General features: G+C 44.9%; 1 protein-coding gene across 1 annotated transcript in view; it reads right to left on the reverse strand.

Annotated features, from left to right (window-relative positions):
* AR (androgen receptor) overlaps positions 1-27284 on the reverse strand; it is a 193599-nt gene that overhangs the window by 36361 nt on the left and 129954 nt on the right. The window contains exon 3 of the mRNA XM_051968418.1: positions 915-1031. Coding sequence (XP_051824378.1) covers positions 915-1031 — 117 coding nt within the window. The remainder of the gene's footprint in view (positions 1-914; positions 1032-27284) is intronic.

The raw sequence follows: 27284 nt of genomic DNA on the forward strand, positions 1-27284 counted from the left end.
CTCAGAGCCTTAGAGCCGGCAGCTGATAAAAGCCATAGGGACTCTGCTTTCTCTGGGTAGAGCTTAGGATCTTGAGAGAAGGGAAAGCTGAGAACCAGGTATTAACTGGCTAGCAGAGGGCAGCCCTGGGGATATAGCTGCGTGGGTGGCTTTCCTCTAAGCACAAGATCACAGAAGCATGGACTGTGAGCTGGATGGAACTTTAGAGGCACAGCCCTCTCATTTTACAGATGGGGAAACTGAGGCGAATGAGTGCTAGAACTTCAATACAAACCTGGCTTTGCTGACTCCAAGCCCGGGGCTCTTCCTAGCAGACAATGTATGTATCTTTGGGTTTCTTTATATTTTCTGTTGCCCTGGAGAAGTCTCGTATACTAGGATCACCCAGTGTGCTTTGAGAGCTGCCTTGAGTTTTAGGCCTTGAATATATAAAGGGGCCCGGCAGTGAGGGATAAAGCTGTTTAACAGTGCTCGGTGACAGCCATATGCTTGACATCTTTTAAAGCCCTTCCCTATTCCTTCCATTGTGTCTGGGAAAGAGGTGTCAGCTTGTATACACTCCTCAAAATTTGGGGCAGGGTCTGGAGCAGAGCCGTGTTCCTCGGTCCTTTGACCCCAAGTGGCCACTTAAATAGATTTAATTAATGTAATCAAATAGATCAGTTACACAGATTAAATTAAAATTTCCTAGCGAGGACTGAATCTGTGGCCGGACAGCCACTTACCACTACTCAATGGGTCCACCCAACCACAGAGGGTCCTGTGGCATGTTTGGGGGCTCCTGACAGATTCAGTGAGATGCAAGGGGGTCGAGTGTCCCAAGCCGTGTAAGCTGGTCTGTTTCTAAAACCTTGATTCTTTCTCAGATCACGTGAGAAGAAAATCCATTTTACAAACAAAAATTCTGAACGTACCTCCAAGGGTCATCCCTGCTTCATAGCACTTTCGGAGCCGGCATGATGGGCAATTTTTCCTCCTGAATTTATCGATGGTGCAATCATTCCTGCTGGCACACAGGTACTTTTGTTTCCCTAAAAGAGCAAAAGACAGAAGCAGATGGACCTGTTAATGTGTCTCCAGAGTGTCTCCTTGAGTTGTTTCTAGGCAAGAAGGTCTGAAAGATACATTCTGTCTGGTGAGTGAAGGAGACAAAAGACCGGCAAGGAAAAAATTGAAGTCCAAACCGATGATTAAAATGAACTGGTCCGACACTGGCGGGAATCACATAAACACCCAAACGAGGCAGGGAAGAACGAGACGACGAACAAAGAGACTAAACCAAGTGCCGCGGTCACTGTTACGGCGGAGGCTAAAGTAATCGAGTGATTACAAGATGTCTGGTCGTCATTAAAACCATTAGTACCCACGAGTCAATGATCACAACTTAAAGTTACCATTGTTTGTTACTTCACAGCAAGGACGCCGGCTCAGCCAACACTCCCCCATATTGACACCTGTAATTAAGGCTTTGTCTTCCTGATCGTTTTTCAAAACAACATTAAGAGTCAGAACCTATAATAAACAACTTCACAGGGATCAAGAAATGGTTCGATGATTGCTGGAAACCGTATGTAAGACACAGAGATAAAAGGAAGGGGAAATCCAGGCTTTTGGTAATGAAGCACCAAAAAAGGAAATAGGATGGTGTGGGAGGAGTTGTGAAAGAGGAGATAGTGTTCATAAAGTGAGACTTAAGATCTCTTTTAGTTCTAATGAGCAACACCTTAAGCCTTCTGATGCTCCCAGTGGATGGAAGAAGACATCAAGGAGCCAAAAACTCAACAAAGCATTTATTGAGTACCAACTATACGCCTGACTTTGTGCACCTTTACTTTAAAAGGCAAATGTTCCATTCCCTCCCTCTCCCCAGCTCTTCCCCTTTTCTCTTTGGTGAATGATTGTTTTTGCTGGGGTGGATAGGGATGAGTAATGTGGACTTTTTTATGTTTGATATACCTTGAAGTAGATAGAGAAGGGAGATTTAATGGGAATCGACACCTAGTAGCAAGATAAAAGAAACATTATAGGTAATCTGAGTGCTTGAATAAGAACGACCTTAGGACATGGGACATGGAATTTTAGAGTTGGAAAAAGCTATATTAAAACTATTAAGCTAGAAAAAAGGGGCATTTCAACAAAAATTGTCAGAGCTAGAAGGGAAGTGGAAGAGAGAAGGTCAGGGGAGGGGGCAGGGAGAGCTGTAGAATGTGGAATGGCCGCACTGGGTGGGACTTAAAACATAAATTATAAAATGTTCGAAGTGGAAGGGAGTTCAGAATAAAGAACACAGAATAATGGCAGAAAAGGAAAGGACTTTAGAACAGAAAGTCATTTAGCTCAACTCCTTTTTCTTGATTATGGAGAGATTAGTTTTCTTCTCCCTTTTTGGGGCTCATAATAGGGTCCCAAATCAGAGATGGTAAACGTATCTTATCCATCACATTGGATCATCTGTGGTAGGAAATATACAGGGACCACCTGCCGGTCGGTGGCAGGAACTATGGTCCCTAGAACCCCTCTTGGTAGTACCAGTAGCTTCGATGTTAGTGGAACTGTAGACACATAACTCTAATAATTGCCTCATCTCTCTTCCTTGCTTTCTGCAAAAGATTTTAATATCTACATGATGATATGTGTGAAGTGTGTTTCCTATTGTCCTGGGGTATCCCGGCACAGTGCGGTGTATTCTGAGGCAGTGCCAAGGATATCACTTGTCCACTCAGGAACTCTGACCCAGGGCCTGGCGGCTCCTGCTTTGAAACCACTCTACTGTTAGTGAAACATATTTGGGCCAGCAGCCATTTTCCTTTTTTATTTGGTCCCTCTGGAGAGGGAACAAGATGGGAAGGACCAGGTAGTGGGAATCCTTACCCCAACTCTCCTATAGATTGTTCCTGACCATCCCTACAGAGAGACATAAGATCAGACAATCAGAGCTCTATACCTGGAAGGGTCCTCGGTGGCCATTGAGTCCAATTTCTTGTTTTCATAGAAGGAGAAACTGAGGCCCAGGGAAAGGAAAGATCTCTTAGAAGTCATCTAGCTTCCCCTCCATTTTACAGGTGACTTCACCAAAGTCATACAGGTAGTGAGGATGTCAGAGATAGGATTTTAAGTGCCATTTTAGATAGCGTAAGAACCAGTGAGCTGGGAGACAGGTCTCGTATCAGAAGGAAAGCAGTCCAAAGACAAAGGCCAGTCTGTTCTCTGTCGAACGGTCCATATCCCGTGGCAGCCATTTGAGCACTTAGTCTCCTACTGAGGCAGCTCACAGGCTGCTGACTGCTCTGAGCCCCTAGCTCTCACGCTGTCGCCTAGGTGACCGAGTAGGCAACCTGTTAACGCCCACTCCTCTCTAGCTCTTCATCCTTGGGGGCTACTAATGTTACACCGCCATATTCTTTGTCTAACACTGTTGACCTCCATCAGCCAAATTACATCAACAACCTATAATCAAGATCTAAATCACTGAGCAAGAATAATCCCCTCTCTCTGGTTGCAGGAGACAAGGCCGCAGCATGATCCCGAAAAACCAAGCTGGCACTCAAATACTTGGTCATTTTGCTTATTGAAGAGATTAGAACGCCCCAGCCCCTTGGGAACTGGAATGATTGTAGAGACCGGGGAAGAAGCCCTTTCAGAGGCAGCTGCTTCTAAAACTCCACACTGCCTTCTCTCTACCTTATTTATCACCAGGCTCTTAAGGAGGCTCTAAAGTTTTCCCTGGAACCCCACTGACAAATACAACGGGGTTCCTGTACTCAGACAATTGGCTCGAGTCCTTCCGCCAATCATTTACCTTCTCTGAGCCTCAGTTTCCTCCTAAGTAAGGCTGTGGGCTTGATGCCATCTGTGGTCTCTTCTAGTTCTAGCTACATGATCTTAGATATGGTTGTATATAAGTCATTCTGCTTCCATAAGGATCAGTTTCTCCACCTGTTAAATGAAGGGAGTGGTCTTGATGGCCACCAGGGTCCTTTCCCATTCTAGGTCTAGGAGTCTCTGATTCTAGTGGTACTAATAGGGCGGGCCCGATGGCTGTTCCTGCACAGAGCTGTGCTAAAGCTCTGGTGAGGTTTCTTCGCTTTGTTCACTGAGAAAATCACAATTATGGAATCTCCGATGCAGAAAAGCCCAAGAGGGAATCTAGTCCAACTTATATCTCAGCAGGAATCCTAATAAACAGCCACCCAGCCTCCCAGGACAGGGGACTTATCTCTTCTCAAGGCAGCCAATTCCATGGTTGGTCAACTCTAATTGTTAGGAAGCCTTTCCCTTTAATATTCAGATTGAATTTACCTCCCTTCAACTTCTGGGACCAAGAAGAGCAAGTCCAATCGAGAACCTAGTCGATGGTGGTTATGGGGAAAAAGCTAGAGAGGGGGGAGGAAGCACCTACAAACCAGTATCAGATAGTCTTGGACTATGACCTGTGGGAATACTGAGGAACTTGCCTTTGTTGGAGCATTTCAAGCTGTGAGGCACTTTCATAATAATTCATAATAATAATAGCTACTAACATTTATGTAGCATCTCCTAAATGCCAGGCACTGTGCTAAGTGCTTTCGAGACTCGTGATAACCCTGGGAAATAGGTGCAATTGTGATTTTCATTTTACAGATGAGGAAATGGAGGCAGACAGGTTAAATGATTTAACCAAGGTCACACAGCTAATAAATGTCTGAGGTAGGATTTATATTCAGATCTTCCTAAATCAGAACTCAGCTCTCCACCCACTGTACCGCCAGCTGCCAACTTGACAGAGTCAAGAAGTCCTGGATCTGAATCCGGCCTCACACACAAGTTGTGTGACCCCCAAGTTATTTTTATCTCTTTAAGCTAGCTTCAGTCCCCTCATCTGTAAAATGAGGAGGTTATTAGACTTTGATGGTCCCTAAGTTCCCTTCCAGCTCTCAATTTATGATACCATAATCCTCCTTTACTGATGAAGAAATTTCTACCATGGTACAGTGGAGAGGACACTAGATTTGGGTAAGGGAACATGGATTCAAGCTGTATATTTTGACCCACTTTAGAAGATACTTTATGTCCCCTCCAGTGCCGCCAACATCCCTTTCCACCAGTTTCAGTTTCCTGGTCTCCTCTATTTTGGTTCAAACAGCATGTATTAAATTAAACGCAAACATACCATGTCACCAAGGTGGGAGGTCAAGTGTCTCTCCCTTGAGTGACCTCGACAGGGACATGAAAGAAGAAGAGCCATATGTGCCCATTAAGGACACATTCTTCAGGGTAGGTTTTAATGAGTCCTGGTTCATTTTCTTCCCAGTGTGTTATTCTGCTAGCTGAGCTTAAGGACCTCAAGTCAGTGCAACAGGATAGCTATCTCCAAGGGTTCAACCTCGCCTGCCTCACCAGCAAGGGACACAACACTAATAGGTAGTTATGAAATTACTATTTCCATATTTCCAAGAGTTATGTTTTTTTTTTTAGGGCAACTCAAGATCCCATGAACTCTTTGGGCAGCCCCACCACAATTGAGGCTATTAAAATCTCCAGGTTCTTTTCAGTACTGTTGCCTAACCATGTAATACTGACGATGATTTTTTGTACCCCAGTTCAAGACTTTACATTGATCCCTATTGAACTCCAATTTAACAGATCTAGTCCAATATCTAGGCAGGTCTAAAGTTTTTGTATCTTTACTCTGTCATCTAATGGGTAGACAGTAGCTAATGCTCCCAGCTTTGGGTCACATCCAAAGCTGATCTTATCCAAATAATTGGAAAAAAAAAGTTAAACAGCACAGGACCACATACAGATAGATCTCTGGGGATTATTTACTAGAGATGTCCTACTATAGTAAAATTTAATTTTTTTAATAACCATATTAATGTTCATTAATTATTCATTTCTTTTTGAGTCTGGTATCCAACCAACTTGGAATTCACGCTATTGCCATTTTCATCAAATTCACATCTTTTTATATTTACTCAAAAGCTTTGCTAAATCTAGGGAAAGTATATCCCCAGCATTCTCCTTATCTGTTAGTTTAGTCATCCTGTCAAACGAAGAAATAAGGTTAGTCTGGCATCACCTGCTCTTGATCACAACTGCCTTGATCATAATGGCCTCGATCATAATAGTCATGCCTTTTCTGGCTGTTTGTCAACCATCACTTTAATGATCAATCCTAGAATTTTCCTGGGAATCAAAGTGGAGAGTTCTCTTCTCTTTTCTGAAAATGGAACAATTGCTCTTTTCAAATCTTGTGTATCTCTCCTGTTTTCAATGACTTCTAAGCTCCAAATGTTAGACCTCATGAAATCTCATCTTCCTAGGTACTCTCTGAATTCCCTGGGGACCGTGGCTCCCCTCACCTTTGCCTTGACCAAGTATTGCTGTTGTTGCCGTTCCAACCTCTCCATAGGGCCACCAGAGATCATGTGTGGGAGGGCTAGACCCAGTGGCTAATACATCACCTCATTTTCTTTGGGTCATTTTCTATCCTGCCATTGAGGCCTAGTAGCTTACCCTCCTCCTCCTTCCTACATCCTACTCTAAGAACTTCCATTGCTCCCATTGCCTCTGGAAGGAGAAACGTCCAGAGACTTCCTGGTGGTTATGCTCACCATCCTCATGACTTCCAACTCTAGGGGAACTTCCATTTATTCATTCTCTCCTTTGTTTCTCAGACACTGCTCTTTCTTGATTCTCCTCCTATCTGACGGTGACAGCCTCTTTTTCTCTTTATCTCTTGAAAAACAACATCCTGACAGTCATCCCTCCCTGGATGCACTGGAGACAAATCAAACACAATCTGCCTAAAACAGAATTCATCATCCGTCCCTCCTACCACATCTCTTCCAAAGTTCTGGTCCCTCAGGTCTGTGACCTCGATGGGACCCTTTGACTCTTCTCCCTTACTCTTTACTCCTAATCATTTGCCTCATCAATGTCATATCTATAACACTTCTTGAACCTGTTCCCTCCTTCACATGATCACATCTTAGCTGACCTCTCAATTGGTCTCCAGGCCCCCTGGCCTCTCCCACGGCTACCAGGGGTTGTCCTCAGTTAGACTTTATTGCTTCAAAACAAAGGAAACCACAGCCAACCAGACAGCTGTGGTTCCCTATTGTCGCCAAAATAAAATATTAACTCCTCAGTTCACTATTCACAGTCTGACTCTCATCTACTTCTTCAGACCTTTCATTTCCCACTCTTGATGTCCCAGCCAAAGCGGAGCTGCCAGTTGTTCTCTAAACCCGACACCTTCACCACGTCTCTGATGCTGTCCCTCATCACCTCTTGCTTCCTTGAAAGGGCTCCTCCATCCTGACGTTGTTTTGTATTGACGTGTTTCCATGTTGTATCCATGCACCATTCTTCCTACCCCACCTCGCCTTTACAGTGGGGTGAGGGCTGCTGGACTTTTGGTGTTGTGTGCCAAGTGCGCCGCACAGTGAACACTTTTTATCGATTGAAATGACTTGAATAAGAGCTTCCATTTCTATATCGCTTTGGGGGCTTAAAAAAATCCATCAGACCCGAGTTCAAATTCCATTTAACTTTCTAGGGACACAGTTTCCTCTTTTATAAAAGTGAGAGAGTTGAGTGAGGATTGTAAATCAAGTCTTCCGAGGCAACTATGCTGAACTGCCTATTTGTACTACTCTCACCTTCCTTCCCACAATCCCCTCACAGGAAACCAAGAACAAAGGAATTGTTTACTAAGTATCTGGTGTCTGACGTGGTCTGTGGTAGATGAAGAGCAATCTAAGGGATTGCTTTGTCTTTGCTCCTTCACTTTTCCACAAGCTGTCCCAAAGGACTTTGGGCCTTTCTTGTTAGCTCAGGGCACTTCCTATGGGGCCTGGAAGGAAGAGAGCACCACTTGGTCCCATCAGACTCTCAAAGGTAAGAATTAGAGGTCTCTCTTTATGTCAGCCTGGTGAGTAAGGGAGTCAGGTGACAACTGTGCAAGGAAAGATTTCTCCAGATGGCTGCTGACGTCCGTGGTGATCCTCGGGTTCTGTGATTCCCTCTGCTTCCTTGCATCTTGCAGAAAAACACCAAATCCCAGTGAGGTGAAACAGACGCCCAAGTTCTCCAATTCCAAAGTCTCCGGTATCCTTTTCACCATACCCCAGTACCACGAGGACGAATCTCTCTAGAAAATCCATTAAAGTTTTAGTAGGGACCATGTTCTGAGTCCAAATTCCCCAAGTCCTGTTCTTTAACTGGGCTCGTCAGCCATCTGGATCAGTCTGCTGGGTCCTCGGCCTCGCTTCATGACCTTGGTCGGATTACTTTAGTTCTCAGAACCTCAGTTTCCCTTCTCAGAATTACTCTGGCCTTCGCCGTTCACTGACTGCACGAAAAAGGATTTAGTCTGAGATTGTGTCCGTGTGTGTGTTCACTCCTACCTTTCTCTTAAACACCTGCAAGCGTTCTTCCATCAGTTCTGCAACACCCTAGGGGGTTTACTAATCCGATTGAGGCCTGTCTGAATAGCTGCTCCTTGAGGAAGGTCAATTGCATTGAGAAAATACTGCCATTTTAATTGTGATTCATGCAACAGATGTGTTCCTGAAAACTGTGGGTAAATCAAATTCAATGTGAAATGTCCAAGGGGAGCTGGTTATTTGAAGGCACCCCATGTTGCATCCTCTCCAAAAGAAAAATAAATCCTTTGAAAGCGAATGAACACCTGCTCTTATGGTTTCACAGCTCCGTGATTACTGAGGAGTCCACCTGAATCGAGGCAGACACCATTGCTATCGGGTTTCACACCTTGTCGTTCTTCTATTGGGAGGCACTAGTCCCTCCCCAAAAGATTTCCTCAGTGGCTGCCATTGTGGCACGGGGCAATGGGAAGGCTCCCCATGCTTGTGAAATACCCTCCCTTCTCGCCTCCCATTGGTAAAATCCCTTGTTCCCCTCAAGGTTCAGCTTCAGTACAACCTTCTCTGTCTCCTTTCTCTGTCTCTCCCTCTCTCCCTTTGTCTCTTTCTGTCTCTGTCTCTTCTCTGTCATTCTCTTTGTCTCTGTGTCTGTCTTTTTTTTCTCAATCTCTGTCCCTTTTCTGTCCCCTCTCTTTGTTTCTGTGTCTCTCTCTTTTTCTCTGTCTCTGTCCCTCTCTCTCTCTCTGTTTCTGTGTCTCAAGATCTCATCTTTCTCTCTGTCTCTGTTTCTCTTTCACAGAGACTTTTTCTGCCCCTCCCAGATTCTCACACCCTTCCTCCCGTACTAGTTGTTGTTCTAGCTTATGAAGCCCCCTGAGGGGAGGGGCTGTGTTTGTGATTTTGTCCGTAGTCTCAGTGCCCAGTACGTTGGCCGTTGTCTAGTGTCGGGCGAGTCATAGGCGCTTAATAAATGCTCCACCGATCCTATTTTTAGAGCTGGCAAGAAACCTTAAAAAGCCATTAAGTCCAATCCCCACCTTCCATAGAGGAGGGAAAAGAGTGACTGGAGGGTCAAGGAATTTGAACCCAGATCCTCAGAACTCCCAAGGCAGTGCCCCGTCTACTCCACTACAATGCCCAGCACCCAACAGGAGGAGGCCACACCTATATCGCTACTTCTAAGACATGAGAACTTGATAATGAGATCTTTGAGATCTGAGGGGGAGGCCCTTACAAAACAGGCTTCCCAGAGGAAGGAGCATTTGAATTAGGTTTAAGAAACGGCTGAGAATTCAACAAGTGAAAAGGAGAGAGGATGTCCCAGGCAAAGGAAGAGCTGGACAAAGGCGCAGAGATGAGAAAACAGAGGCTGCGCTTGGGACAGTGGGGGCTGGAGCTCCGTAAGATAAACAGCCAAGTGCCTGAATGGGAGAGGCTTTACGTACCTAGGCAACAAGTCAGAATGCGAGCTGGTAGGCAAGAAGGACTCAGTGGAGGCAGCTGAGCAGCCAAATCCTGGCTCCAGGAGGGTATCGTGGAAGGCTCCCTAGTTGGCGGGAGAGCCCTAGATTCAAATCTAGACCCCACATTTACTAGCCTCGTTCCTCCAGAAAAGTTGATTTTACCTTTCTAAGTCTCGGCTGCCTCATCTCTAAAATGGAAATAACAAAACTTGTAGAGACTTCTGCTGGGAGACACGTGTTCTGACAATCTTACAGAGTCGCGGGGAAGCTCCGGGAACGCTCTGTGGGGCCAAGGATGGGAAGGTAAAGCGGGAAGGGGGGAGGACCGGGAGACCTTTTGTGTAAGCTCTGCTGGCCTCCAGGGCCCATCTGCTCACAGCTGGCTGTCACCTATTATGTAACCGGAGGACCATCTGACACAGCGGGGGATGGATTAAGGTAATGCCTTCGAGGGCCTGCTATCTGGAGGACAAAACAGTCCTACATAGGAGTATCTCTCCATCCACTATCACTCATCTCGGCTTCCTCCAAGGTAATAGGCAGCATAAAGTTACTTTTGATGGGGGGCGGGGGAGGCAGATCCCAATCTGTGGGGCTCAGTTACAAAGGAACACACGCATACAAACACACACGTGCGCACACGAGGCCTCTCCCTGCCGCTGTTGCTGTTTGGCCCCTAGGACGGGCCTTCCGGGGTCAGGACAAAAGGGCTTAGCAAGAGGCTTACTTTCTTGACTTATTTGAAAACACGCACATGTTTCCTGAGGGCAGCTCACTCTCCTGGCCACTGGCAGGCGGATGGGTTGGGGGAACGGCAGCCCCCGCTGGGACCGGAGCCGCCGGGACTCTAGAACGTCATGCCGGCGAGGAAGGACCTGGAAAGCTGCCCAAACACAGAGGAGACAGAGAACGCCCCCTGGCCAGAAATCATGGCATAAGGGTCTTAGGCAAGTCACTGTTCCTTCGGGGAAATCAAAGAAGGGTGGGTGAGAGGATGTCTAAGGCTCATACATGCTCTGCCCCTCTGCACCTTCCATCGAATTTCATTCTCCTAACAACCTCGGTGGAAAGTGGGCAAGGACAAGGGTTCCCATTTTACAGAGGAAAAAACTGAAGCCAAGAGAGATAGGATGACCCCAAGTGATCACAAGTAACAACAGTAACGTTTTCAAAACCTTAAAGTTTACCGGGATGATTTCAATTGATCCTCATAAAATCCCTAGGAAGCGGATGCTCTTCTCATCCCCATTTTGTAGATGAGGAAACTGAAGGCAGACCAAAACTCAGGATCACACAGCGAATAAGTGACTGAGACAGGATTTGAACTCATCCCAAGTCCAAGTCCATTGTATTAGGGCCAAGACTCAAACCTTTGTCCTCTAATGTGAAATCCAAAGCTCTTTCCACTATAAAACGGTTCTATCAACCAGTCAGTCAACAAACATTTCAGAAGCTCCTACTATGTGTCAAGCCCTATGTTAGGTGTTTGGATATAAAGACCAAAATATCAAAAACAAAACTATAAAGACCATCCCTGAGCCATCTTGCTCTGGTTCTTACTATCCTGTTGTTTAGTCATTTTCAGCTGTGTGCAGCTCTCCCTGACTGTATTCCGGGCTAAGATACTGAAGTGGTTTGTCATTTCCTTCTCCAGCTCATTTTACAGATGAGGAAACTGGGGCAAGCAGGGCGAAGTGACTCGCCAAGGGAAACACAACTAATAAGTGTCTGAGACTGGGTTTGAACTCAAGTCTTCCTGACTCCCGGCCTGGTGCCATCTAGCTGTCCTCTTACTACACAGATCAGGGCTTCTTAAAACCTTATCTTCTTGCAACTCCTTTCTTCCAGGGAAATTTTCATGTGGCCACAGGTATATAAAATCCAAATCAAATATTTAGCCGTAATAAATCACGCTTTCATGACCTCCACAATCGGTTCTGCGACCCCACATGGAGTCACAAACCCCAGTTGAAGAAGCAAATGACTATAGTCTTGCCAGATGATCCTAGCTCTCGAGCTGGGGACCCAGAGGACATCTGGTCAAACTCGAACAGATGAGGAAACTGAGGTCCCGAGAGTCAAAGTGATTTGTGTGAGGGCCCACAAAGAGTAGATGGTGAGCTACAGGCAGTAATCAGAGGATGCTAAGTCTAGAGCAAGAAAGGGCCCTCAGAGACCATCTAGTCTAATCCCCTCATTTTACAAAGAAGGAAACTGAGGTCCAGGAAGGGGAAGCAAGTCACTGGCAAAGCTGGGATTTGAACCCGGGTCTCAGGACTCCAAGTCTCCTGCCCCTTCCCCTGAATCCTATCTGTTCTCTACTACAGGGTGCTATAAGCATTGCTACCATTGCAGCTATGTTTTGTGGGCGCCTGTCTGGGCTTTCTCAATAAGAAGTAGCCAACTGGTCCCGATCATTGCCAGGGTTTCTCTCCTCGGGGTGTCTGAGGTTCTTTTTGCCAGACAACGAGGCCCACAAACAATCCCAGCTACCTACCGCCTAATCTAGGGACTGGCCTCTTGGCAAACCCAGCAAGATGGCCCCAAAGCTGCTGATAAGAAGGGGATGGCACTAACGGGGCAGATTCAGCAGAGATCCGGCAAAATGAGGCCGGGAGGAAGAAATGAGCCTGGAGAAGCAAAGGCTTATGGGACCTTCCAGACCAAAGGATCTCAACGGACAAGCTGGGGCAAATTGCCAATTGTGTTTTATTGCCAGTGAGGACAGAACAAGGAGGGGGTGAAGACGTCAAAGACATGAGGAACTGCTGGGGGGAGGGTGGCTGGGGCCAACCTGGCAGACCTAACCACAGAGGCCCGAACCCTTGGCCCCGAGGCCCTTTTTTCTTTTGGGAGTCATGGCTGGAGGCATATTAGAGGGATTAGCCCAGAAGGCAGAAAATAGTTCTTGATACTAGCTTGGCATGAGGAATACAGAGAGGAAAAAGGACCCAGTCTCTGCCCTCAAAGAGTTTCCAGTCTGGTCGAGAAGGAGGCGATGTGTGCATGAGATGCACCGGAGGCCCCCAAGATCACATAACTAGGCCTTGCCACAACCCAAAGCTCGGCCTGCTTCCTTCTCCTGCCAAGCAGTTGCCGCCGGACTGCCTAAACATCCCTGTGAAGGATTTCCTTCCGTGCCCCTCAGCTGGCTCTACCTGCTATTTGTCCCTTCATTCAAAAAGCATCTATTAAGCACCAGCTGTGTGCCGGGCACTGGGCTAGGTGCTAGGGACACAAATACAAAAAAGTGTGCCTTATATTTTACTGGTGGGAGACAGATGGGGAGACAAAGAAAGAGAGAGAAACAGAGACAGAGAGAGTAAGAGAGATAGAAACAGTGATAGAGACAGTGAGAGATGGAGAGATAAAGATACAGAGAAAGAGAAAGACAGAGTAAGATAAAGACAGAAAGGAAGAGATAAAGAAAGATAGAGACAAACACAAAGAGAAATAAAGAGTAAAGATAAAGAAAGAGACAAAAAGATGGGGAGAGAAAAAGAGAGACAGATAAAAAGAAATCAAGAGAGACAGAGATAGAGAAAAAGAGCAAGAGACAGACCAAGAGGAAGAGAGGGATAAAGAGAGAGACATGGAGACAGAGAGAAAGAAACACAGAGACAAATAATAAGAGAGAGAGAAACAGAGAGAGTCAAGAGATACAAAGACACACACAGATGAGGAGACAGAAAAAGAGACAAAGAAACAGAGAGAGACACAGACAGACACAGAGACAGAGCAAGTGAGTGAATGTGGCCTAAGGAGAGAGGTGATAGATGGGGCCTGATCTGTAATCACTAAGAGCTTCACTGAGCATCTTTATGCTTCCCAGGCCAAAGAACAAGGCCACAACAACATTTGGGACTTTCTTATTTTTGAAAAAGAATAAACACAGATCTAGCCTCCAAGGCCATTAAGAGAAACATTTCCATGAACACTGGAAAGGGCTTGGGCTTTCCTTTAGCCAGAGGACTTGAATTGGAGTCCCAAATGTGTGGTGCTCTCATTTTCCCTCTCCAAACTCCCCAATCCGTGGGCCTATATGATTACTGACGTCACTTCTGGTTTTCCTAGGATCTGAATGAAAAGGTGAAATTACTGTCCAAAAGGTTCCAATATTTTTTTGAGGGGTCGTGGAGAGGACAGAGCAGGGGGAATGGAGGGCACTCTTCCTTCCCGGTCATGGGGTCCATCTGAGCTACCCAGAGAAAAGGAAACGTAAGAAATGTTCATTACGAAAGAACTGATGAAAGGCCTAGAGCTAATGGGATCAGAGACTACTAATGTGAAGATGAACAGACTGAGGCTGAGGATAATGACTTCCTATCTCTCATTTAAGACCCAAGACAAAGGCAGGAACTGCAGGGTGGTGGGGATTTAGGTTGGCGGGCCTGAGGGATTTCCCATTCAAAGTTTCAGATCATTTAGAATGATTTTGCAAGGGAAACTGGTATTTTCTTCTCCAGAGACATTAAAATATATGCCTGGAATGATTGAAGTACTCTCCTGCCAAGATTAGTAAACATTTCTCTATTACTTTAAGGTCTGCAAAGTACTTTTACAGATATTACCTCATTTGATCTTCTCACAGCAATCCTGGGAGCTAGGTGCTTTTGGCCCCATTTTACAGATGAACAAACTGAGGCAGATAGCAGTTAGCTGACCTACCCAAGATCACACTGCTATCCGTGGTCAGATTTGAACTTAAGCCTTCATGAATCCCTCGTGCCTACCCACTGGACTGCCTGGTCATCTCAAGAGGCAGAAGAATGGACTAAAAGCTTTTTCCAATGTTTGCCTAGCTAGAGAACTCACACAGAAAGTGAGAGTTGGAATGGCTGCCTCAGTGATCATCTGGTCAAAATCAGGCCTAAAGTGAATCCACATTATGATCTGTCAGGAAAGGGATCACCTGATCTCTGGCAAAGATCTCAGGAGGGCAGACAGAGAGAGGAGGAGGAACCATTCCACTCTGGGATAGCTCCAACTGTTAAGAAGTTTTCTTCACTTCAAGCCTAAAATTGTTGCTTCCACCGATGACCATGAGTTGTCAACTTCTGGGGCCATCCGAGCTGAACAGTTCCTCTGCACCACACGACAGTCCTTGACATATTTGAAGACAGTTCTCATGTCCTCTCCGGAACTGGTCTTCTCATGGCTAAACATGCCCATTTCTTTCAAAAGGTCCTCAGATGACATGAATTCAAGGTCCTTCTCCATCCGGGATGTTCCCCCAAGCTTACCGGTGTCCTTAAACTGGGATGCTCAGACCTAAAGACAATATTCCAGACAGGTCTGACCGGAGTAGAGGAGAGCAGGACTTGGATCACCTCCTAATTTCTTGAAACTAGGCCTTCCTTAATGCAGCCAAGGTAGCTGTACCTTTTGGGGGCTGCTGGGTAGGCTGCTGACTCACGTTGTTTATACCCGTAGGCTGCCACCAGGGCCTGATCTTTTTCTGACAAACTAGGATGCCCCCATCAGATACCTGGGAGGTTGATTTTTTGGAACCAGGTATAAGACTTTACATTGATCTCCACTGAGTTTTTAGTGGATTTCATCTTGGAAAATCCCAAGGGCTCTACCCCATCGGAATCTGTTTGGATCTTGACCATCATCCACAGTGTTTGATATTCACAAGCCATCTGAAACTTTATCCAAGTCACTGAAGAAAATGTTATAGAGCACGAGAGGTCAAGCAGAGATCCCTGGGGTGCCCCACTGGAGACCTCCCGCCGGGCTGAAAAGGAACTTCGTATTTCTGGAATCCAGCCACTTGACCAGTTCCAGATCCCCTGAACTGTGTTATCATCAAGCCCATCTTTTCCATAAGGAGAGTAGGAGATACTTTATCACGGCTAAAATGTAGGGAAACTATAATAAGAGTATTTACTTCAGCCATCAGTTTAACCACACTCCATCTCTCATCTCGTTCACTAGGATAGGTGGCGCTGCAGTGGATAGAACACTGGGCCTAGAGTCAGAAATTCGAACCCAGCCTCAGACACTTTCTAGCTGTGTGACCTTGGACAACTCACTTCACCTGTCTGCCTCAGTTTCCTCAACTATAAAATAAGGATAACAATACCATCTACCTCTCAGCATTGTTGTAAGGATTAAAGTAAAGTTTCCTTCAAGACTCAGCTCCAGTGCAAGCTTCTTCAGAGAGCCTCTCTCAGTCCTTCTGGCTCTTAATGCCTTACTCTTGAAGGTCCCCCTCCATGTATTTCATGCCTATTTATATCCATGTTGCCTCTCCGATCAGAACATAAGTTCCTTGAGGGTAGGGATTGTTTTTGTTATCTCTTTGTATACCCGGAGCTTAGCATTAAAGTTTGACACAAAGTAAGCACCCAAGAGAACAAATGATTGTCGGTTGATTGGCCCATTGATTGTAAAAAGAAGAAACAGTCAGTCTGGCAGGAGCCGCTGAGGCCATGCTGACTCTTTGTGATTATCGTTTCCTTTTCTAAATGTTTGTTGTTATCGTTGTTTTTGTTCTGTAATGTCTGACTCTTCGTTGATTTAGCACACCGATTCTGCCCATGGAGTTTTCTTGGCAAAGATACTGGAAGATTTGCCATTTCCTTCTCCAGTGGATTCAGAAAAACAGTGGTGAAATGACCTGCCCAGAGTCATACAGCTAGTGTCTGAGGCCAGATTTAATGCAAACACATAGACCGGTTCTTTCAGGTCCCAAAGATGTGGTTCTTCTGGGTCCGATAACTCAAATTCCCAAAAGGAAGCTAAAAGCTCTAACTCCTTATTTACCTTAGATACCTTTGTTAGACATTTTTGTTCAATCATTTGTACTCAGGAAATCAAAATGAGATCCAAAGAGAATGAGTGCGAAGAGAAAAATGGGAATGGAGTAGTTCTACCTTCTTTCTGCCATCTTATCCTCTCCCTCCCCAAGCAAAGGGCCTAGTGCTTATTTAGCTTCCTCTTTATCACATTTTAACTTAACCCCTGTGTCTGTTTGCCTTTAGGCAGAGGGCAAGAGAGCTACAAGAGATCTGGATGACTGAAGTCTTCTTTATGGCTTGTGATCTTTTTTACCCGAAATCTCCATTGTTATTCTCTTTTTCTCCAGGTTACTGTGGTATATCCCAATGACAAAAATCACTTCCACATCCCCCTCCATTGAGCTTTACCCAAATGCTCTACGCTCTATTTTTCCTAATTTTTTAAAAGACAAAATGGTGTGTACCCCTCCCCCCACCCTTTTAGATATTCTGTTTCTTTTGAATTAGGAATACACATCCAGAGCCATAGTCTAGTCATGAATTTCATTCCGTGAAGTCCCAGTGCCATTTTATGAGATCAGATTTAACCATTTGCATTAAGGGCTTCTCGTTTCTTTAGCCATAGTCTAAATCTTAGGCTATTTGAGGCCATGGTTTTTACTGCTTGGGTTTTATTTCCTCTGAATGTCTCTGTGTCTCAACTGCTATTATTCTTCCTTTGTTGGAATCTCCAAGGTACCTAGCTTGCTAGATATGTATAGTTTTCTCCCTCCTCCTCACTCTTTTTAGTTTAAAGATTTTCTGATTGGAGGTGCAAAATATCATGCAAACACACTGTCAGCAGGCTTTATTAGGTATACTCCATCTCTGGCCAGAAGCCTGTCAGCCCTCTGTTTTGAGATATGGTCCAGAAATCAAAATCCCACTTTCAGACTTAACCTGCTTAACAATCTATTTATTTCCCTCCAAACATGTTCTCTTCTGCATCCCTTGTTTTTATTGGGCAACAGGAAGGAAAACACAACCTGTGCCCTGTGGCCTTCAGTTTCTTGCCTAAGACTTCATACTCTTGGGCAATTCTTCCTAGGTTTCCCTTGGAGAGTACCATTTGTGCCACATGAATCACCAGAAATGGGGAATTTTGACAAGTAGCCCTGCAATGGTCCTTTAAATGGAAAGCCCCATAGCCCTGACACATCTTAAATGACAAAAATCCCCTCAAGAAAATACAAACCAATCATTTGAATCAACATTTCAGGTCTTCTATAAAATGTCTTCCATTTTAGCTTTCTAGCCTAATGGAATTCTCCTCCCCTTCACGTACACTACAATCCTGCCAAACTGGACTACTGGCAATTCCCTAATCCTGTCCTACCCTCTCCTGTCTCTGTGCTTAGAGTGTGATGCCCTCCATTAACAGCCTTCTCTTAGAAGTCTCAGTTCAGGTGCCACCTCTTCCATGAAGCCTTAATTCTACCTAACACAGGAGCTACCCCTTATCCTTGACATTTGCAGATTGACTTTCATATTATAATGATTGGTACTGACCCCATATCCCTTTTCTAACCCCAAATGCAAAGAAACCAAGGCTATGACTCCCCCAAAGCAAAGCCTGTACTATTTTTCTTTTTTTATCCCTACCAATCAGCAGAGTGGCCTAAATAGGGTAGTGTATACTTAATAAATATTTGTTTGACTGCATCAAGTCAAAGCAATATCTTTTTTTTGAGGGGGGAAGAGAAGACAGGAACTGGAACATAAAACTCATCAAAACCAAATGTCCCTTATAATCCCTCTACCCCCCAGCCCCAGCCCCTGGATGAGAGCAGTTCTAATTAGGATTCCTACTTGGCCCCTGGGAAGATAGAGAGGCTGATGTTTGTCAACCATAATAAGATCGGGTCAAGGAAGTCTCCTAGACAAAGCTCGGGTCCCATGGTTCTTTGGCCTGAGCCCACCAGGGCCATGATGACATGGGTCAAGTCAGAAAGCTTGGGGAGAATCAAAGGAAAAGAACCTTGGGAAAGATATCACACGGCTCATGTGTCAGCCAAGCGTGAGCCCTTAAGGGTGGGCAGAGGACTGAAGGGCACAGGATTAACTCTCCGCCCCTTCATGGCCAGCTATTAATCCTCTGGAAAAACAATCTCTACATTCAGGGACTATCACCCTTCCGACTGGAATCAGACACAGTCATTTGGGAACCTTGGCCACATTGGCAAATGTCAGGTCAAAGTATCATATTTGTTGGTGATTAAGAAATGCCATCCAATAGGACAGGACCAGAGGCTCTAGAGCCGAAAAGACCTGGAGATATGATCTGGTCTAGGGGCCGTGGATTTGTTTTTGTAAAAATTGTTTTGATAGCAGACTTTTAATATAATTGGTTTCCTTCGTAATCTGAGGAGGTCTTTTCTTTCATATGTTTAAAAATGTGATTCTGAAAATGTACCTTCCCTGGCTTTACCAGACTACCAGAGGGGTCCGTGACATTGAGGGGAAAAAAGGCTGAGACCCAGAAAGGACCACCAGGGACCCGGTCAACATCGCATAGGTATTATTAGTAAGTAGTAGAGAAGGGATTTGAACCATCTTCCCCTGACTATAAACCGAACGCCCTTTCTGTCATATTGTCGGCAATACAAAGGCTGATTGATGTGTTCCTGAATCTCAGTACGTGTCCTCACACAAAGCCACAGTTATCTGCCTACAAACGAGGCCCCGGGTCAAGGGTGACGTGTCTGGCTGTTTGGGAATGCTGGCTTCTAGAAAACAGGTCGACGAACATTTGTTGAAAATCAACGACAGGTGAGATACAACTTGGAGGCAGAGGATTCAGTGTTCTTTGCAATCTCGTATGTTAGAGAGGACCCTTAACATGGAGCGTGTTAGATCTCAGAACTTGGTCAGCATTTTGTCATTTTACAGATGGAGATACTGAGGCACAGAGAACGCTTTGGGGCAAGTTAAGGAGGGAACCAGGACTGGAACTCAGGTTGCCTGATTTCTCATCTAGCACCTGCCATGCTGCCCAAAGCTGTTTCCTATTTCTCCTGCCAATAGCCACGGGATGAAAGTAGGTCCCAAAGAAAATGGATTTGACACGAAAGAAATAAGATAGCAGAAAATTCTCTCACAGAACTGGAAAATGTCTTTTTTCCATCGGCAATAATGCCTTTTCACTATGGGCTCCACATCATGAGATGTCCAATCCGCCTGGGAAGAGCTGGGCTTTGGAAGCTGTGCTTGGTCCATTCAGAGGGTTCTGATTTGTGGTTGGCATGTCCATGAAGCTGTTTTAGCACACCAACCCCCCCACAAATATTTAATGAATAACACACGTTTCTTATAAATGGGATTTTCACAGGCCATGGAATATGGACCAAAAAAACTGGGCAGAGAGGAAGCTTCTCAGGTGCCTTTGGTAAGAGGCAAACATGGATTCATTGAAGCCTAGAGTTTGAAGATTGAACTTCAGGCCCTATTTCCTGCATGTACTCCCTGATGTGAGGCAGCTAGCAGCAGCATTAGGTAACCTTGGACATCCAGGGCCTCCACAAGGGAAGCCACCGAGCCAACCCGAGGTCACATGCTGGCTTTTTCCCATGGACCCTGGGGAAGCCTTCTGGAAACACTGTTAAAGGCAAAGATTCCAACCTTCTCCATAGACAACCTTCAATTATTCAGAATTGAAAATATCCAAGATGAATGAATTTCATGACTACCATACTTCACTAGGTCTACTTAGCCCTTCTGCAGCAATCCCCTCACCCCCTTCATGCCTCAGTTCCTTCTCTGTCAAATGAGGGGACAAAATCTGATGATGTCGAAAATCCCTTTTTTACGTTCTGTATTCCAAAGCCTCATCTCATCCCAACATCCCATTCTATGTCCTTTCCAGCACAGACACGGTATATTCTCAAGTCTGTTCTAGCTCTAGCATTCTGTGTTTCTATGGTTCTTCCCAGATGTGACATGTTATGTTCTAAGGTTCCTTCGAGGTCTTACTGAAAGCTCCATGTTGTCAAATGGCTGGGCACAAATGTTCGAAGGATGGAGAGGGAAGATGAAATACCTCTCTGAACACAAGGAAGTCCGTCTGACTTCCCGGGTATCATTAAGACTTGGTGGGAAGAGGCACACGTTCTGACTCTGAGAGAAGAGTTTTCCCTTATTTAAAAGGAGGGATGGATGCCCACATGGGATGGGTCGGGGGGAAGGAGGGAGAAGCACGAAGGAAGCCCTTTGTTAAATTCCACTGCAAAGGAAGGCACTGGACATACAACTTTATCGGTCGAGAAACCTTTGGCTGAACACAATGGGGCCTATAGAATTAGAACAGAATATTATGCCTTAAGAAACCCAAGACTTGAGGAATTTAGAGAACTATGTGAAAATCTGTAGGAACTGAGGCATAATAAAAGGAGGAAGCTCAGGAGAACACATCCCTGATCTGTACACACTGACTAATGAGGTAAATGAAAGCAACTTGAAAAGATGTCAGGGTTCAGAGGAAATAAAATGACAGGCCTTGACTGCAGAGGGCAGATGATGAAATACACTTCCATTGTGCCATGAGAGAAGTGGTGCTCATGGGCTCAGAATAAGCCATCAGACGTAACTACTGCCATCGGTTGGTTTTACTTTGTTATAAGAGGATTTTAGTGGGAGGTGGGGAGGGCTAATGAGAAATAAGTGGAACTTTAAAAACAACAACACAAAATCACAGAATTCCCGAAGCCAAAGTAACCTCAGCCTCCACTTGCTTTCTGCTAACTAGTTCTCCTTCTACCTGTCTGACCGCTCTTTCTCTGTCTCCTGTGGTGGATCTTCATTCAGGCCATGTCCACTGATTGTGCGTATCTTCCAAGGCTCTGCCTTGGGCCTTCTTTTCTATAATATTTCACTTGGTAATTCTACAAGCTCCCATGGATCACTTTTATGCAAGTGATTCTTAGATCTATTTATCTAATCCTAATATTTCCAATATCATTTCTCCTGATTCTGAGATCTATTTATCCAGTCTTAATATCTCCGATATCATTTCTCCTGATTCTGAGATCTATTTATACAGTCTTAATATCTCCAATATCATTTCTCCTGATTCTGAGATCTATTTATCCAGGCCAGCCATAATATCTCCAATAATATTTCTCCTGATTCTTAGATCTATTTATCCAGTCTTAATATCTTCAATATCATTTCTCCTGATTCTGAGATCTATTTATCCAGTGCTAATATCTCCAATATCATTTCTCCTGATTCTGAGATCTATTTATCCAGTGTTAATATCTCCAATATCATTTCTCCTGATTCTGAGATCTATTTATCCAGTCTTAATATCTCCAATATCATTTCTCCTGATTCTGAGATCTATTTATCCAGTCTTAATATCTTCAGTATCATTTCTCCTGATTCTGAGATCTATTTATCCAGTGCTAATATCTTCAATATCATTTCTCCTGATTCTGAGATCTATTTATCCAGGCCAGCCATAATATCTCCAATAATATTTCTCCTGATTCTTAGATCTATTTATCCAGTCTTAATATCTTCAATATCATTTCTCCTGATTCTGAGATCTATTTATCCAGTGCTAATATCTCCAATATCATTTCTCCTGATTCTGAGATCTATTTATCCAGTGCTAATATCTCCAATATCATTTCTCCTGATTCTGAGATCTATTCATCCAGGCCAGCCTTGCTATCTCCAATAATATTTCTCCTGATTCTGAGATCTATTTATCCAATCCTAATATCTCCAATATCATTTCTCCCGATTCTGAGATCTATTTATTCAGTCCTAATAGCTCCAAAGTCATTTCTCCAACTAATAATGACATCCAACGATGTCCCATAAACATCTTAACACCATTATATTTAAAACTGGACTCAACATCTTTCTCCACACATCTTCCCCTCTTCCTCACTTCCCTATCACTGTCAAGGTTACCACCCTGCTCCCAGCTGCTCAGGCTTCAAACAGAAGTATCATCCTCTACTCTTCAATCTCTCTCATCCCCCATATCCAACCAATTGCCAAATCCTGTCAAATCTAGCTTTGTAATGGATCATATGTGGGATACACTCTCTTGTTTCCTCTGAAGCTGTCGCCACCCTGGTGCAGGTCTTCATCATCTTGTGCCTGGACTATTCTAACAGCTGTTGGTGGGGCTGCCTGCCACAGGGCTCTCCTATCTCCCCTCTGTCCTTCAAAAGTACAAGTCTGACCACATCATCCCTGTCCCGTTCAATCAACTCTAATGGCTGCCCAATGCCTCCAGGACTAAATGGAAGATCTTCTGTTTGACTTCCCAAGCTGATCCCTTCCTAGCTTTCCAGTCTGCTTACACCTTCCCCTCACCCCCAGTCCTCCCCACCACACCTCCCCCATGCGTTCTGTGACCCAATGACACTGACTTCTTTGTGTTCCTCACCTACGACCCCCCCCCCCCGCATCTCCCATCATTTTCAGTGACTATCTCTCGGGGCCAGAGATCTCTCCCTCTTCACTTCTCCCCCCTCGCTTGACTCAAGTCCCAGCTCAAATCCCCTCTTCTCCAGAAAGCCTTTCACCATCCATCTCCCTTCAGGCCAATGTCTTCTCTCTGTTGTTCATCTCCACTCTATCCTGTCTAGATTTTGTTGATCCATAGCATCCTGTCTCTCCAATTAGACTGGAAGCTCCTTGAGGGAAGAGAAGGTTTTTTGCCTTTCTTTGAGTCCCCAGTGCTTAGCACAGTGCCTGGCACATAGGGAGCACTTGTTGACTTGATGACTCCCCTACCTGGAAGAGGATTTCTTCTAAACATCTCTTCAAAATGGTTGAAGATCTCCAATGGGAGGAACGCATCGATACACTTGCCAGTTGTACTCTGGCACATCTCTCTTTGTTGGAAATTTTTCCCATGTCAAGGTTAGTCGATGAAACATTTCCCAGTGATGTCAACAGAGTGGCGAATCATTCCTTGATTTCCCCTAATGCTAATTTCATCCTTCCAAAGGTGAAGAAAGAAATCAGCATGATTTAATTCTATATCTGATTCTCGCTAACAACGGGGCACTGGTTGCTGAGACGGAAATGATGGGAACCTTGGGGAAAAAAATAACCTATTCTATCTAATAATTTGTGGCAGAGAAAGAGAGGAAAGCCGGGAAGAGTCTGGCATACATGACTGATTATATGAGAGCAGGTTTTAAAGGGTTCAGAGGGAGGCTAGGGAATATCTCATAAACTGAAGTCCTACAGGGAATGGCAACCCTGGAGAGCTGGGACGCTCTCCAGAATTCTGAATGGAATGGAAAGCCATTTGTTGAGCATTTACCATGTGCCAAGGTCTGTGAAAGCAGAAATGAGGCAAGTCTGATGGGTGCTGTTCTCCAAGAGTTTGCATTTAATTGGGAGAGCCAACACCTATAGAAGAGCGTGACTATTGAGTGAGTGGCAAGGCCCGGTGATCCCAGAAGAAATCACGAGCAAGAAGAAATAAAGAGAAACCATTCTAGTAAGAAAGAAAAGGCTGGCAGTTGCCCAAAGAGACCACTGTGATACATCCAGTAGGAACTCACCAACCAATTTTTTAAAAAGACAGTGGGCAGAGGATGGAAGAAAGGTAGCCAGAATCTATTAAATTCCTACTGTGTGCTTTGGAAACCTTATCTCATTAGGTCCAACTTTGGGAAAGAATATTATTATCCCTGTTTTATACACTGGTACATTTATACACATACTCCCCCCCCCCCCCCCACACACACACACACCACCCTCCTTCTCTCTCCTGTTTCAGGTAGCATAATGGATGACTCCATCTAGTGCACCACTAGATTTAGGAAGACCTGAATTCAAATCCGGCCTCAGACATCTGCTACTATGTGATCCTGGGCAAGTTAACATAATTGCTGTCTGCCTTAGTCTCCTTATCTGTAAAATGGGGATAACCCTGCCTGAGTTGTCCTGAGAATCAAATAAGTTAATATTTATAAAGTTAGTAAGTATAGTGCCTGACACACAGTAGGTTCTTAATAGACGGTCATTGATGGTTCTCTTCTTCAAGGAAGGAATAGGAAAGAAGGGAATGGGGACGTTTCAGCGCCAGAGCTCACCTCGGGGTATTCAGGATGCCCCGTCCCGGGCACGGTACTTGTCCAACCTGGCTCTTCACAGAAATGTCTCCTGTTATTGGCAGGGGTGTCATGGAATGAATTTGAATTCACAGAGACCAAGGCTGGATTTTTAGCACACAAAATCCTCGAATAAACTCCCCGAAGGTCAGAACCGGAAAGGACCCTAGGACACAGACCTCAGAAGCCACGTCGTCCGAATCTCCCGATTTATAGAGGAGGGAAGTCGAGGCAGCGAGGGAAACTGACTTGCCTAAGGTCACCCAGCCGGCTGACAGCTGACTGGGGATATTTATACCACAGGAAACCGGTCTTGGGCCACGCCAGTGAGAATGACTAGCGGAGTCCTCCCTCCCTTCAAGTTCAGCCAAGTCCTGCCTTATTCTTTTCCACATACACTTTCTGTTCAACTCTGTGCATGCAGATGTTTAAAGGGCATCCTAGGTCAGCTGGCTGGGTGGGTGTGGGTCACTCCTTCCAACCACGGAAGGCAGCGCAGGGGCGGGGGAAGACAGATTCACTGGAAGGAGAGGGAAGGAGGAAAGGAGGGAGGGGAGGCAAACTCCCACATCACATCACCAGAAGACGAGTTGGAATGAAGTCCTCTGTTGGCCCCGAACGGTACCCTAGAAACAAGGGTGTCTGTCTTGAGAGGTTCTCCAAAATAAAAGTCCCCTGCTGATAGGAGTGGCCAGAAGCGGTCCTCAGAATGTGGAGTGCTGCTCTGCCTGGATGGCACCTGGAGGACTGGGTTCACTTCTGAGCGGCTCATTTTAGGAAGGAGCTGGACAAGCCAGAGCATCCAAACACGAGGAGGAGACAGGAGACTGCCTCACAGAAGGACACACGCGAGGCTTTTTGGTCAGGCTAAGAGAAGACTGGCAGGAGCTTAAGAGGGACAGGATTCTCTGCTTGGCTTCCCCGAGGACGGAGCAAGGGAGAAGTTACATAAGAGCAGCTCCGGGGGTGAGGAAGTGGCCCCGTGATCAGAGGTGGCCAACCGAGGGATGGACGGCCTTGGGGGTTCCCAAGGTAGAAGAACAGGCTGCATATGGTGCTCTTAGAGCTTGCGGTCCTTGGATTCTACAATTCCACTAACTCTCCCTTGACACCAAAAGAACGAGAGGAGTGGCTCAAATTAATCATCAAGCAATCATTTATTAATTAAACAGGCACTGGGGGTATGAAAGAAAAGCAAAAACAGTCCTGCCTGCAAGGACCTTATATTCTTTTTGTTTTTTTATATACATTTTTTCTTTTTTAAAAAAATATATTCAGTATTTTATTTTCCCCAGTTATGTGATTTTTAAATAATCTTTCCTTTTTCTAAATTCATGTAGCAATAGTTTTCAACTTTGATTTTTGTAAGACTTTGTGTTCCAAATTTTTTCTCCTTCCCTCCCTTCCCTACCCGCTCCCCAAGACAGCTAGCAATCTGGGGTAGGTTACATATGTGCACTTCTATGAAAGATATTAAGGACCTTATATTTCCTTTTTTATAGGACCTTACATTCTAATAGGCAAGAGGAGTATGCACACAGCAGGCACTCAATGCATGCTTATTGAGTGACCGATGGTGACTGGATCCTATATGGAAGCCGACGATTCACAAGAAGGTCTCAGTTTGAAATTGAAGCTACATTAAATTGTGCATTGACGCCAAAATCTCGGGCAGCAGTAAAGACTGTTGGAATTCCCTTCCTCTCCTTGAAAGCCAAACACCGAAGCAGGCAACTAATTACAGACATTGTACTTGGGCCCTCGGATGCTTCTCAGTACTGAGCTACACAGATGACAGGACTGACCCATCTGGTCAAGTATAGGCCAACTTGGGTCTCCGGTACAGAAACGTTTTCACCGACTCAGTTCTGCTCGTAACCAATGGTGGCGCATCTAGATGCTGGGTGAGTATCATTAGCGGGAAAAAATGGGGCAAAACTACCTGGATCCAAGACCTATGATCTTGGCCATACTACTGCTGCTGCTGCTACTTTTGCTACTACTACTACTACTACTAGTGTAACTACTACTAGTATCACTACTATCACTATCACTACTACGACGACTACTACTATCACTACTACTACTACTATTACTACTATCACTACCACTACGACTATCACTATCACTACTACTACTATTATTACTACTATCACTACTACTACTACCACCACCACTACTACTACTACTACCACCACCACTACTACTACTACTACTACTACTACTATTACTACTATAACTACTACTACTACTACTACTACTATAACTACTACTACTACTACTACTACTACTACTACTACTACTATCACTACTACTACTATCACTACCACTACTACTACTACTACTACTACTATAACTACTACTACTACTACTATAACTACTACTACTACTACTACTATTATAACTACTACTACTATCACGACTATCATTATCACTACTACTACTACTACTACTACTACTATTATAACTACTACTACTATCACGACTATCATTATCACTACTACTACTACTACTACTATTACTACTATCAGTGTCTTCTATATAATGACAGGCTCGGACTAGTTGGCTTCTGAGACACCTAGC

The sequence above is a fragment of the Antechinus flavipes genome, chromosome X (assembly GCF_016432865.1).
Source record: "Antechinus flavipes isolate AdamAnt ecotype Samford, QLD, Australia chromosome X, AdamAnt_v2, whole genome shotgun sequence".
NCBI lineage: Eukaryota > Metazoa > Chordata > Mammalia > Dasyuromorphia > Dasyuridae > Antechinus > Antechinus flavipes.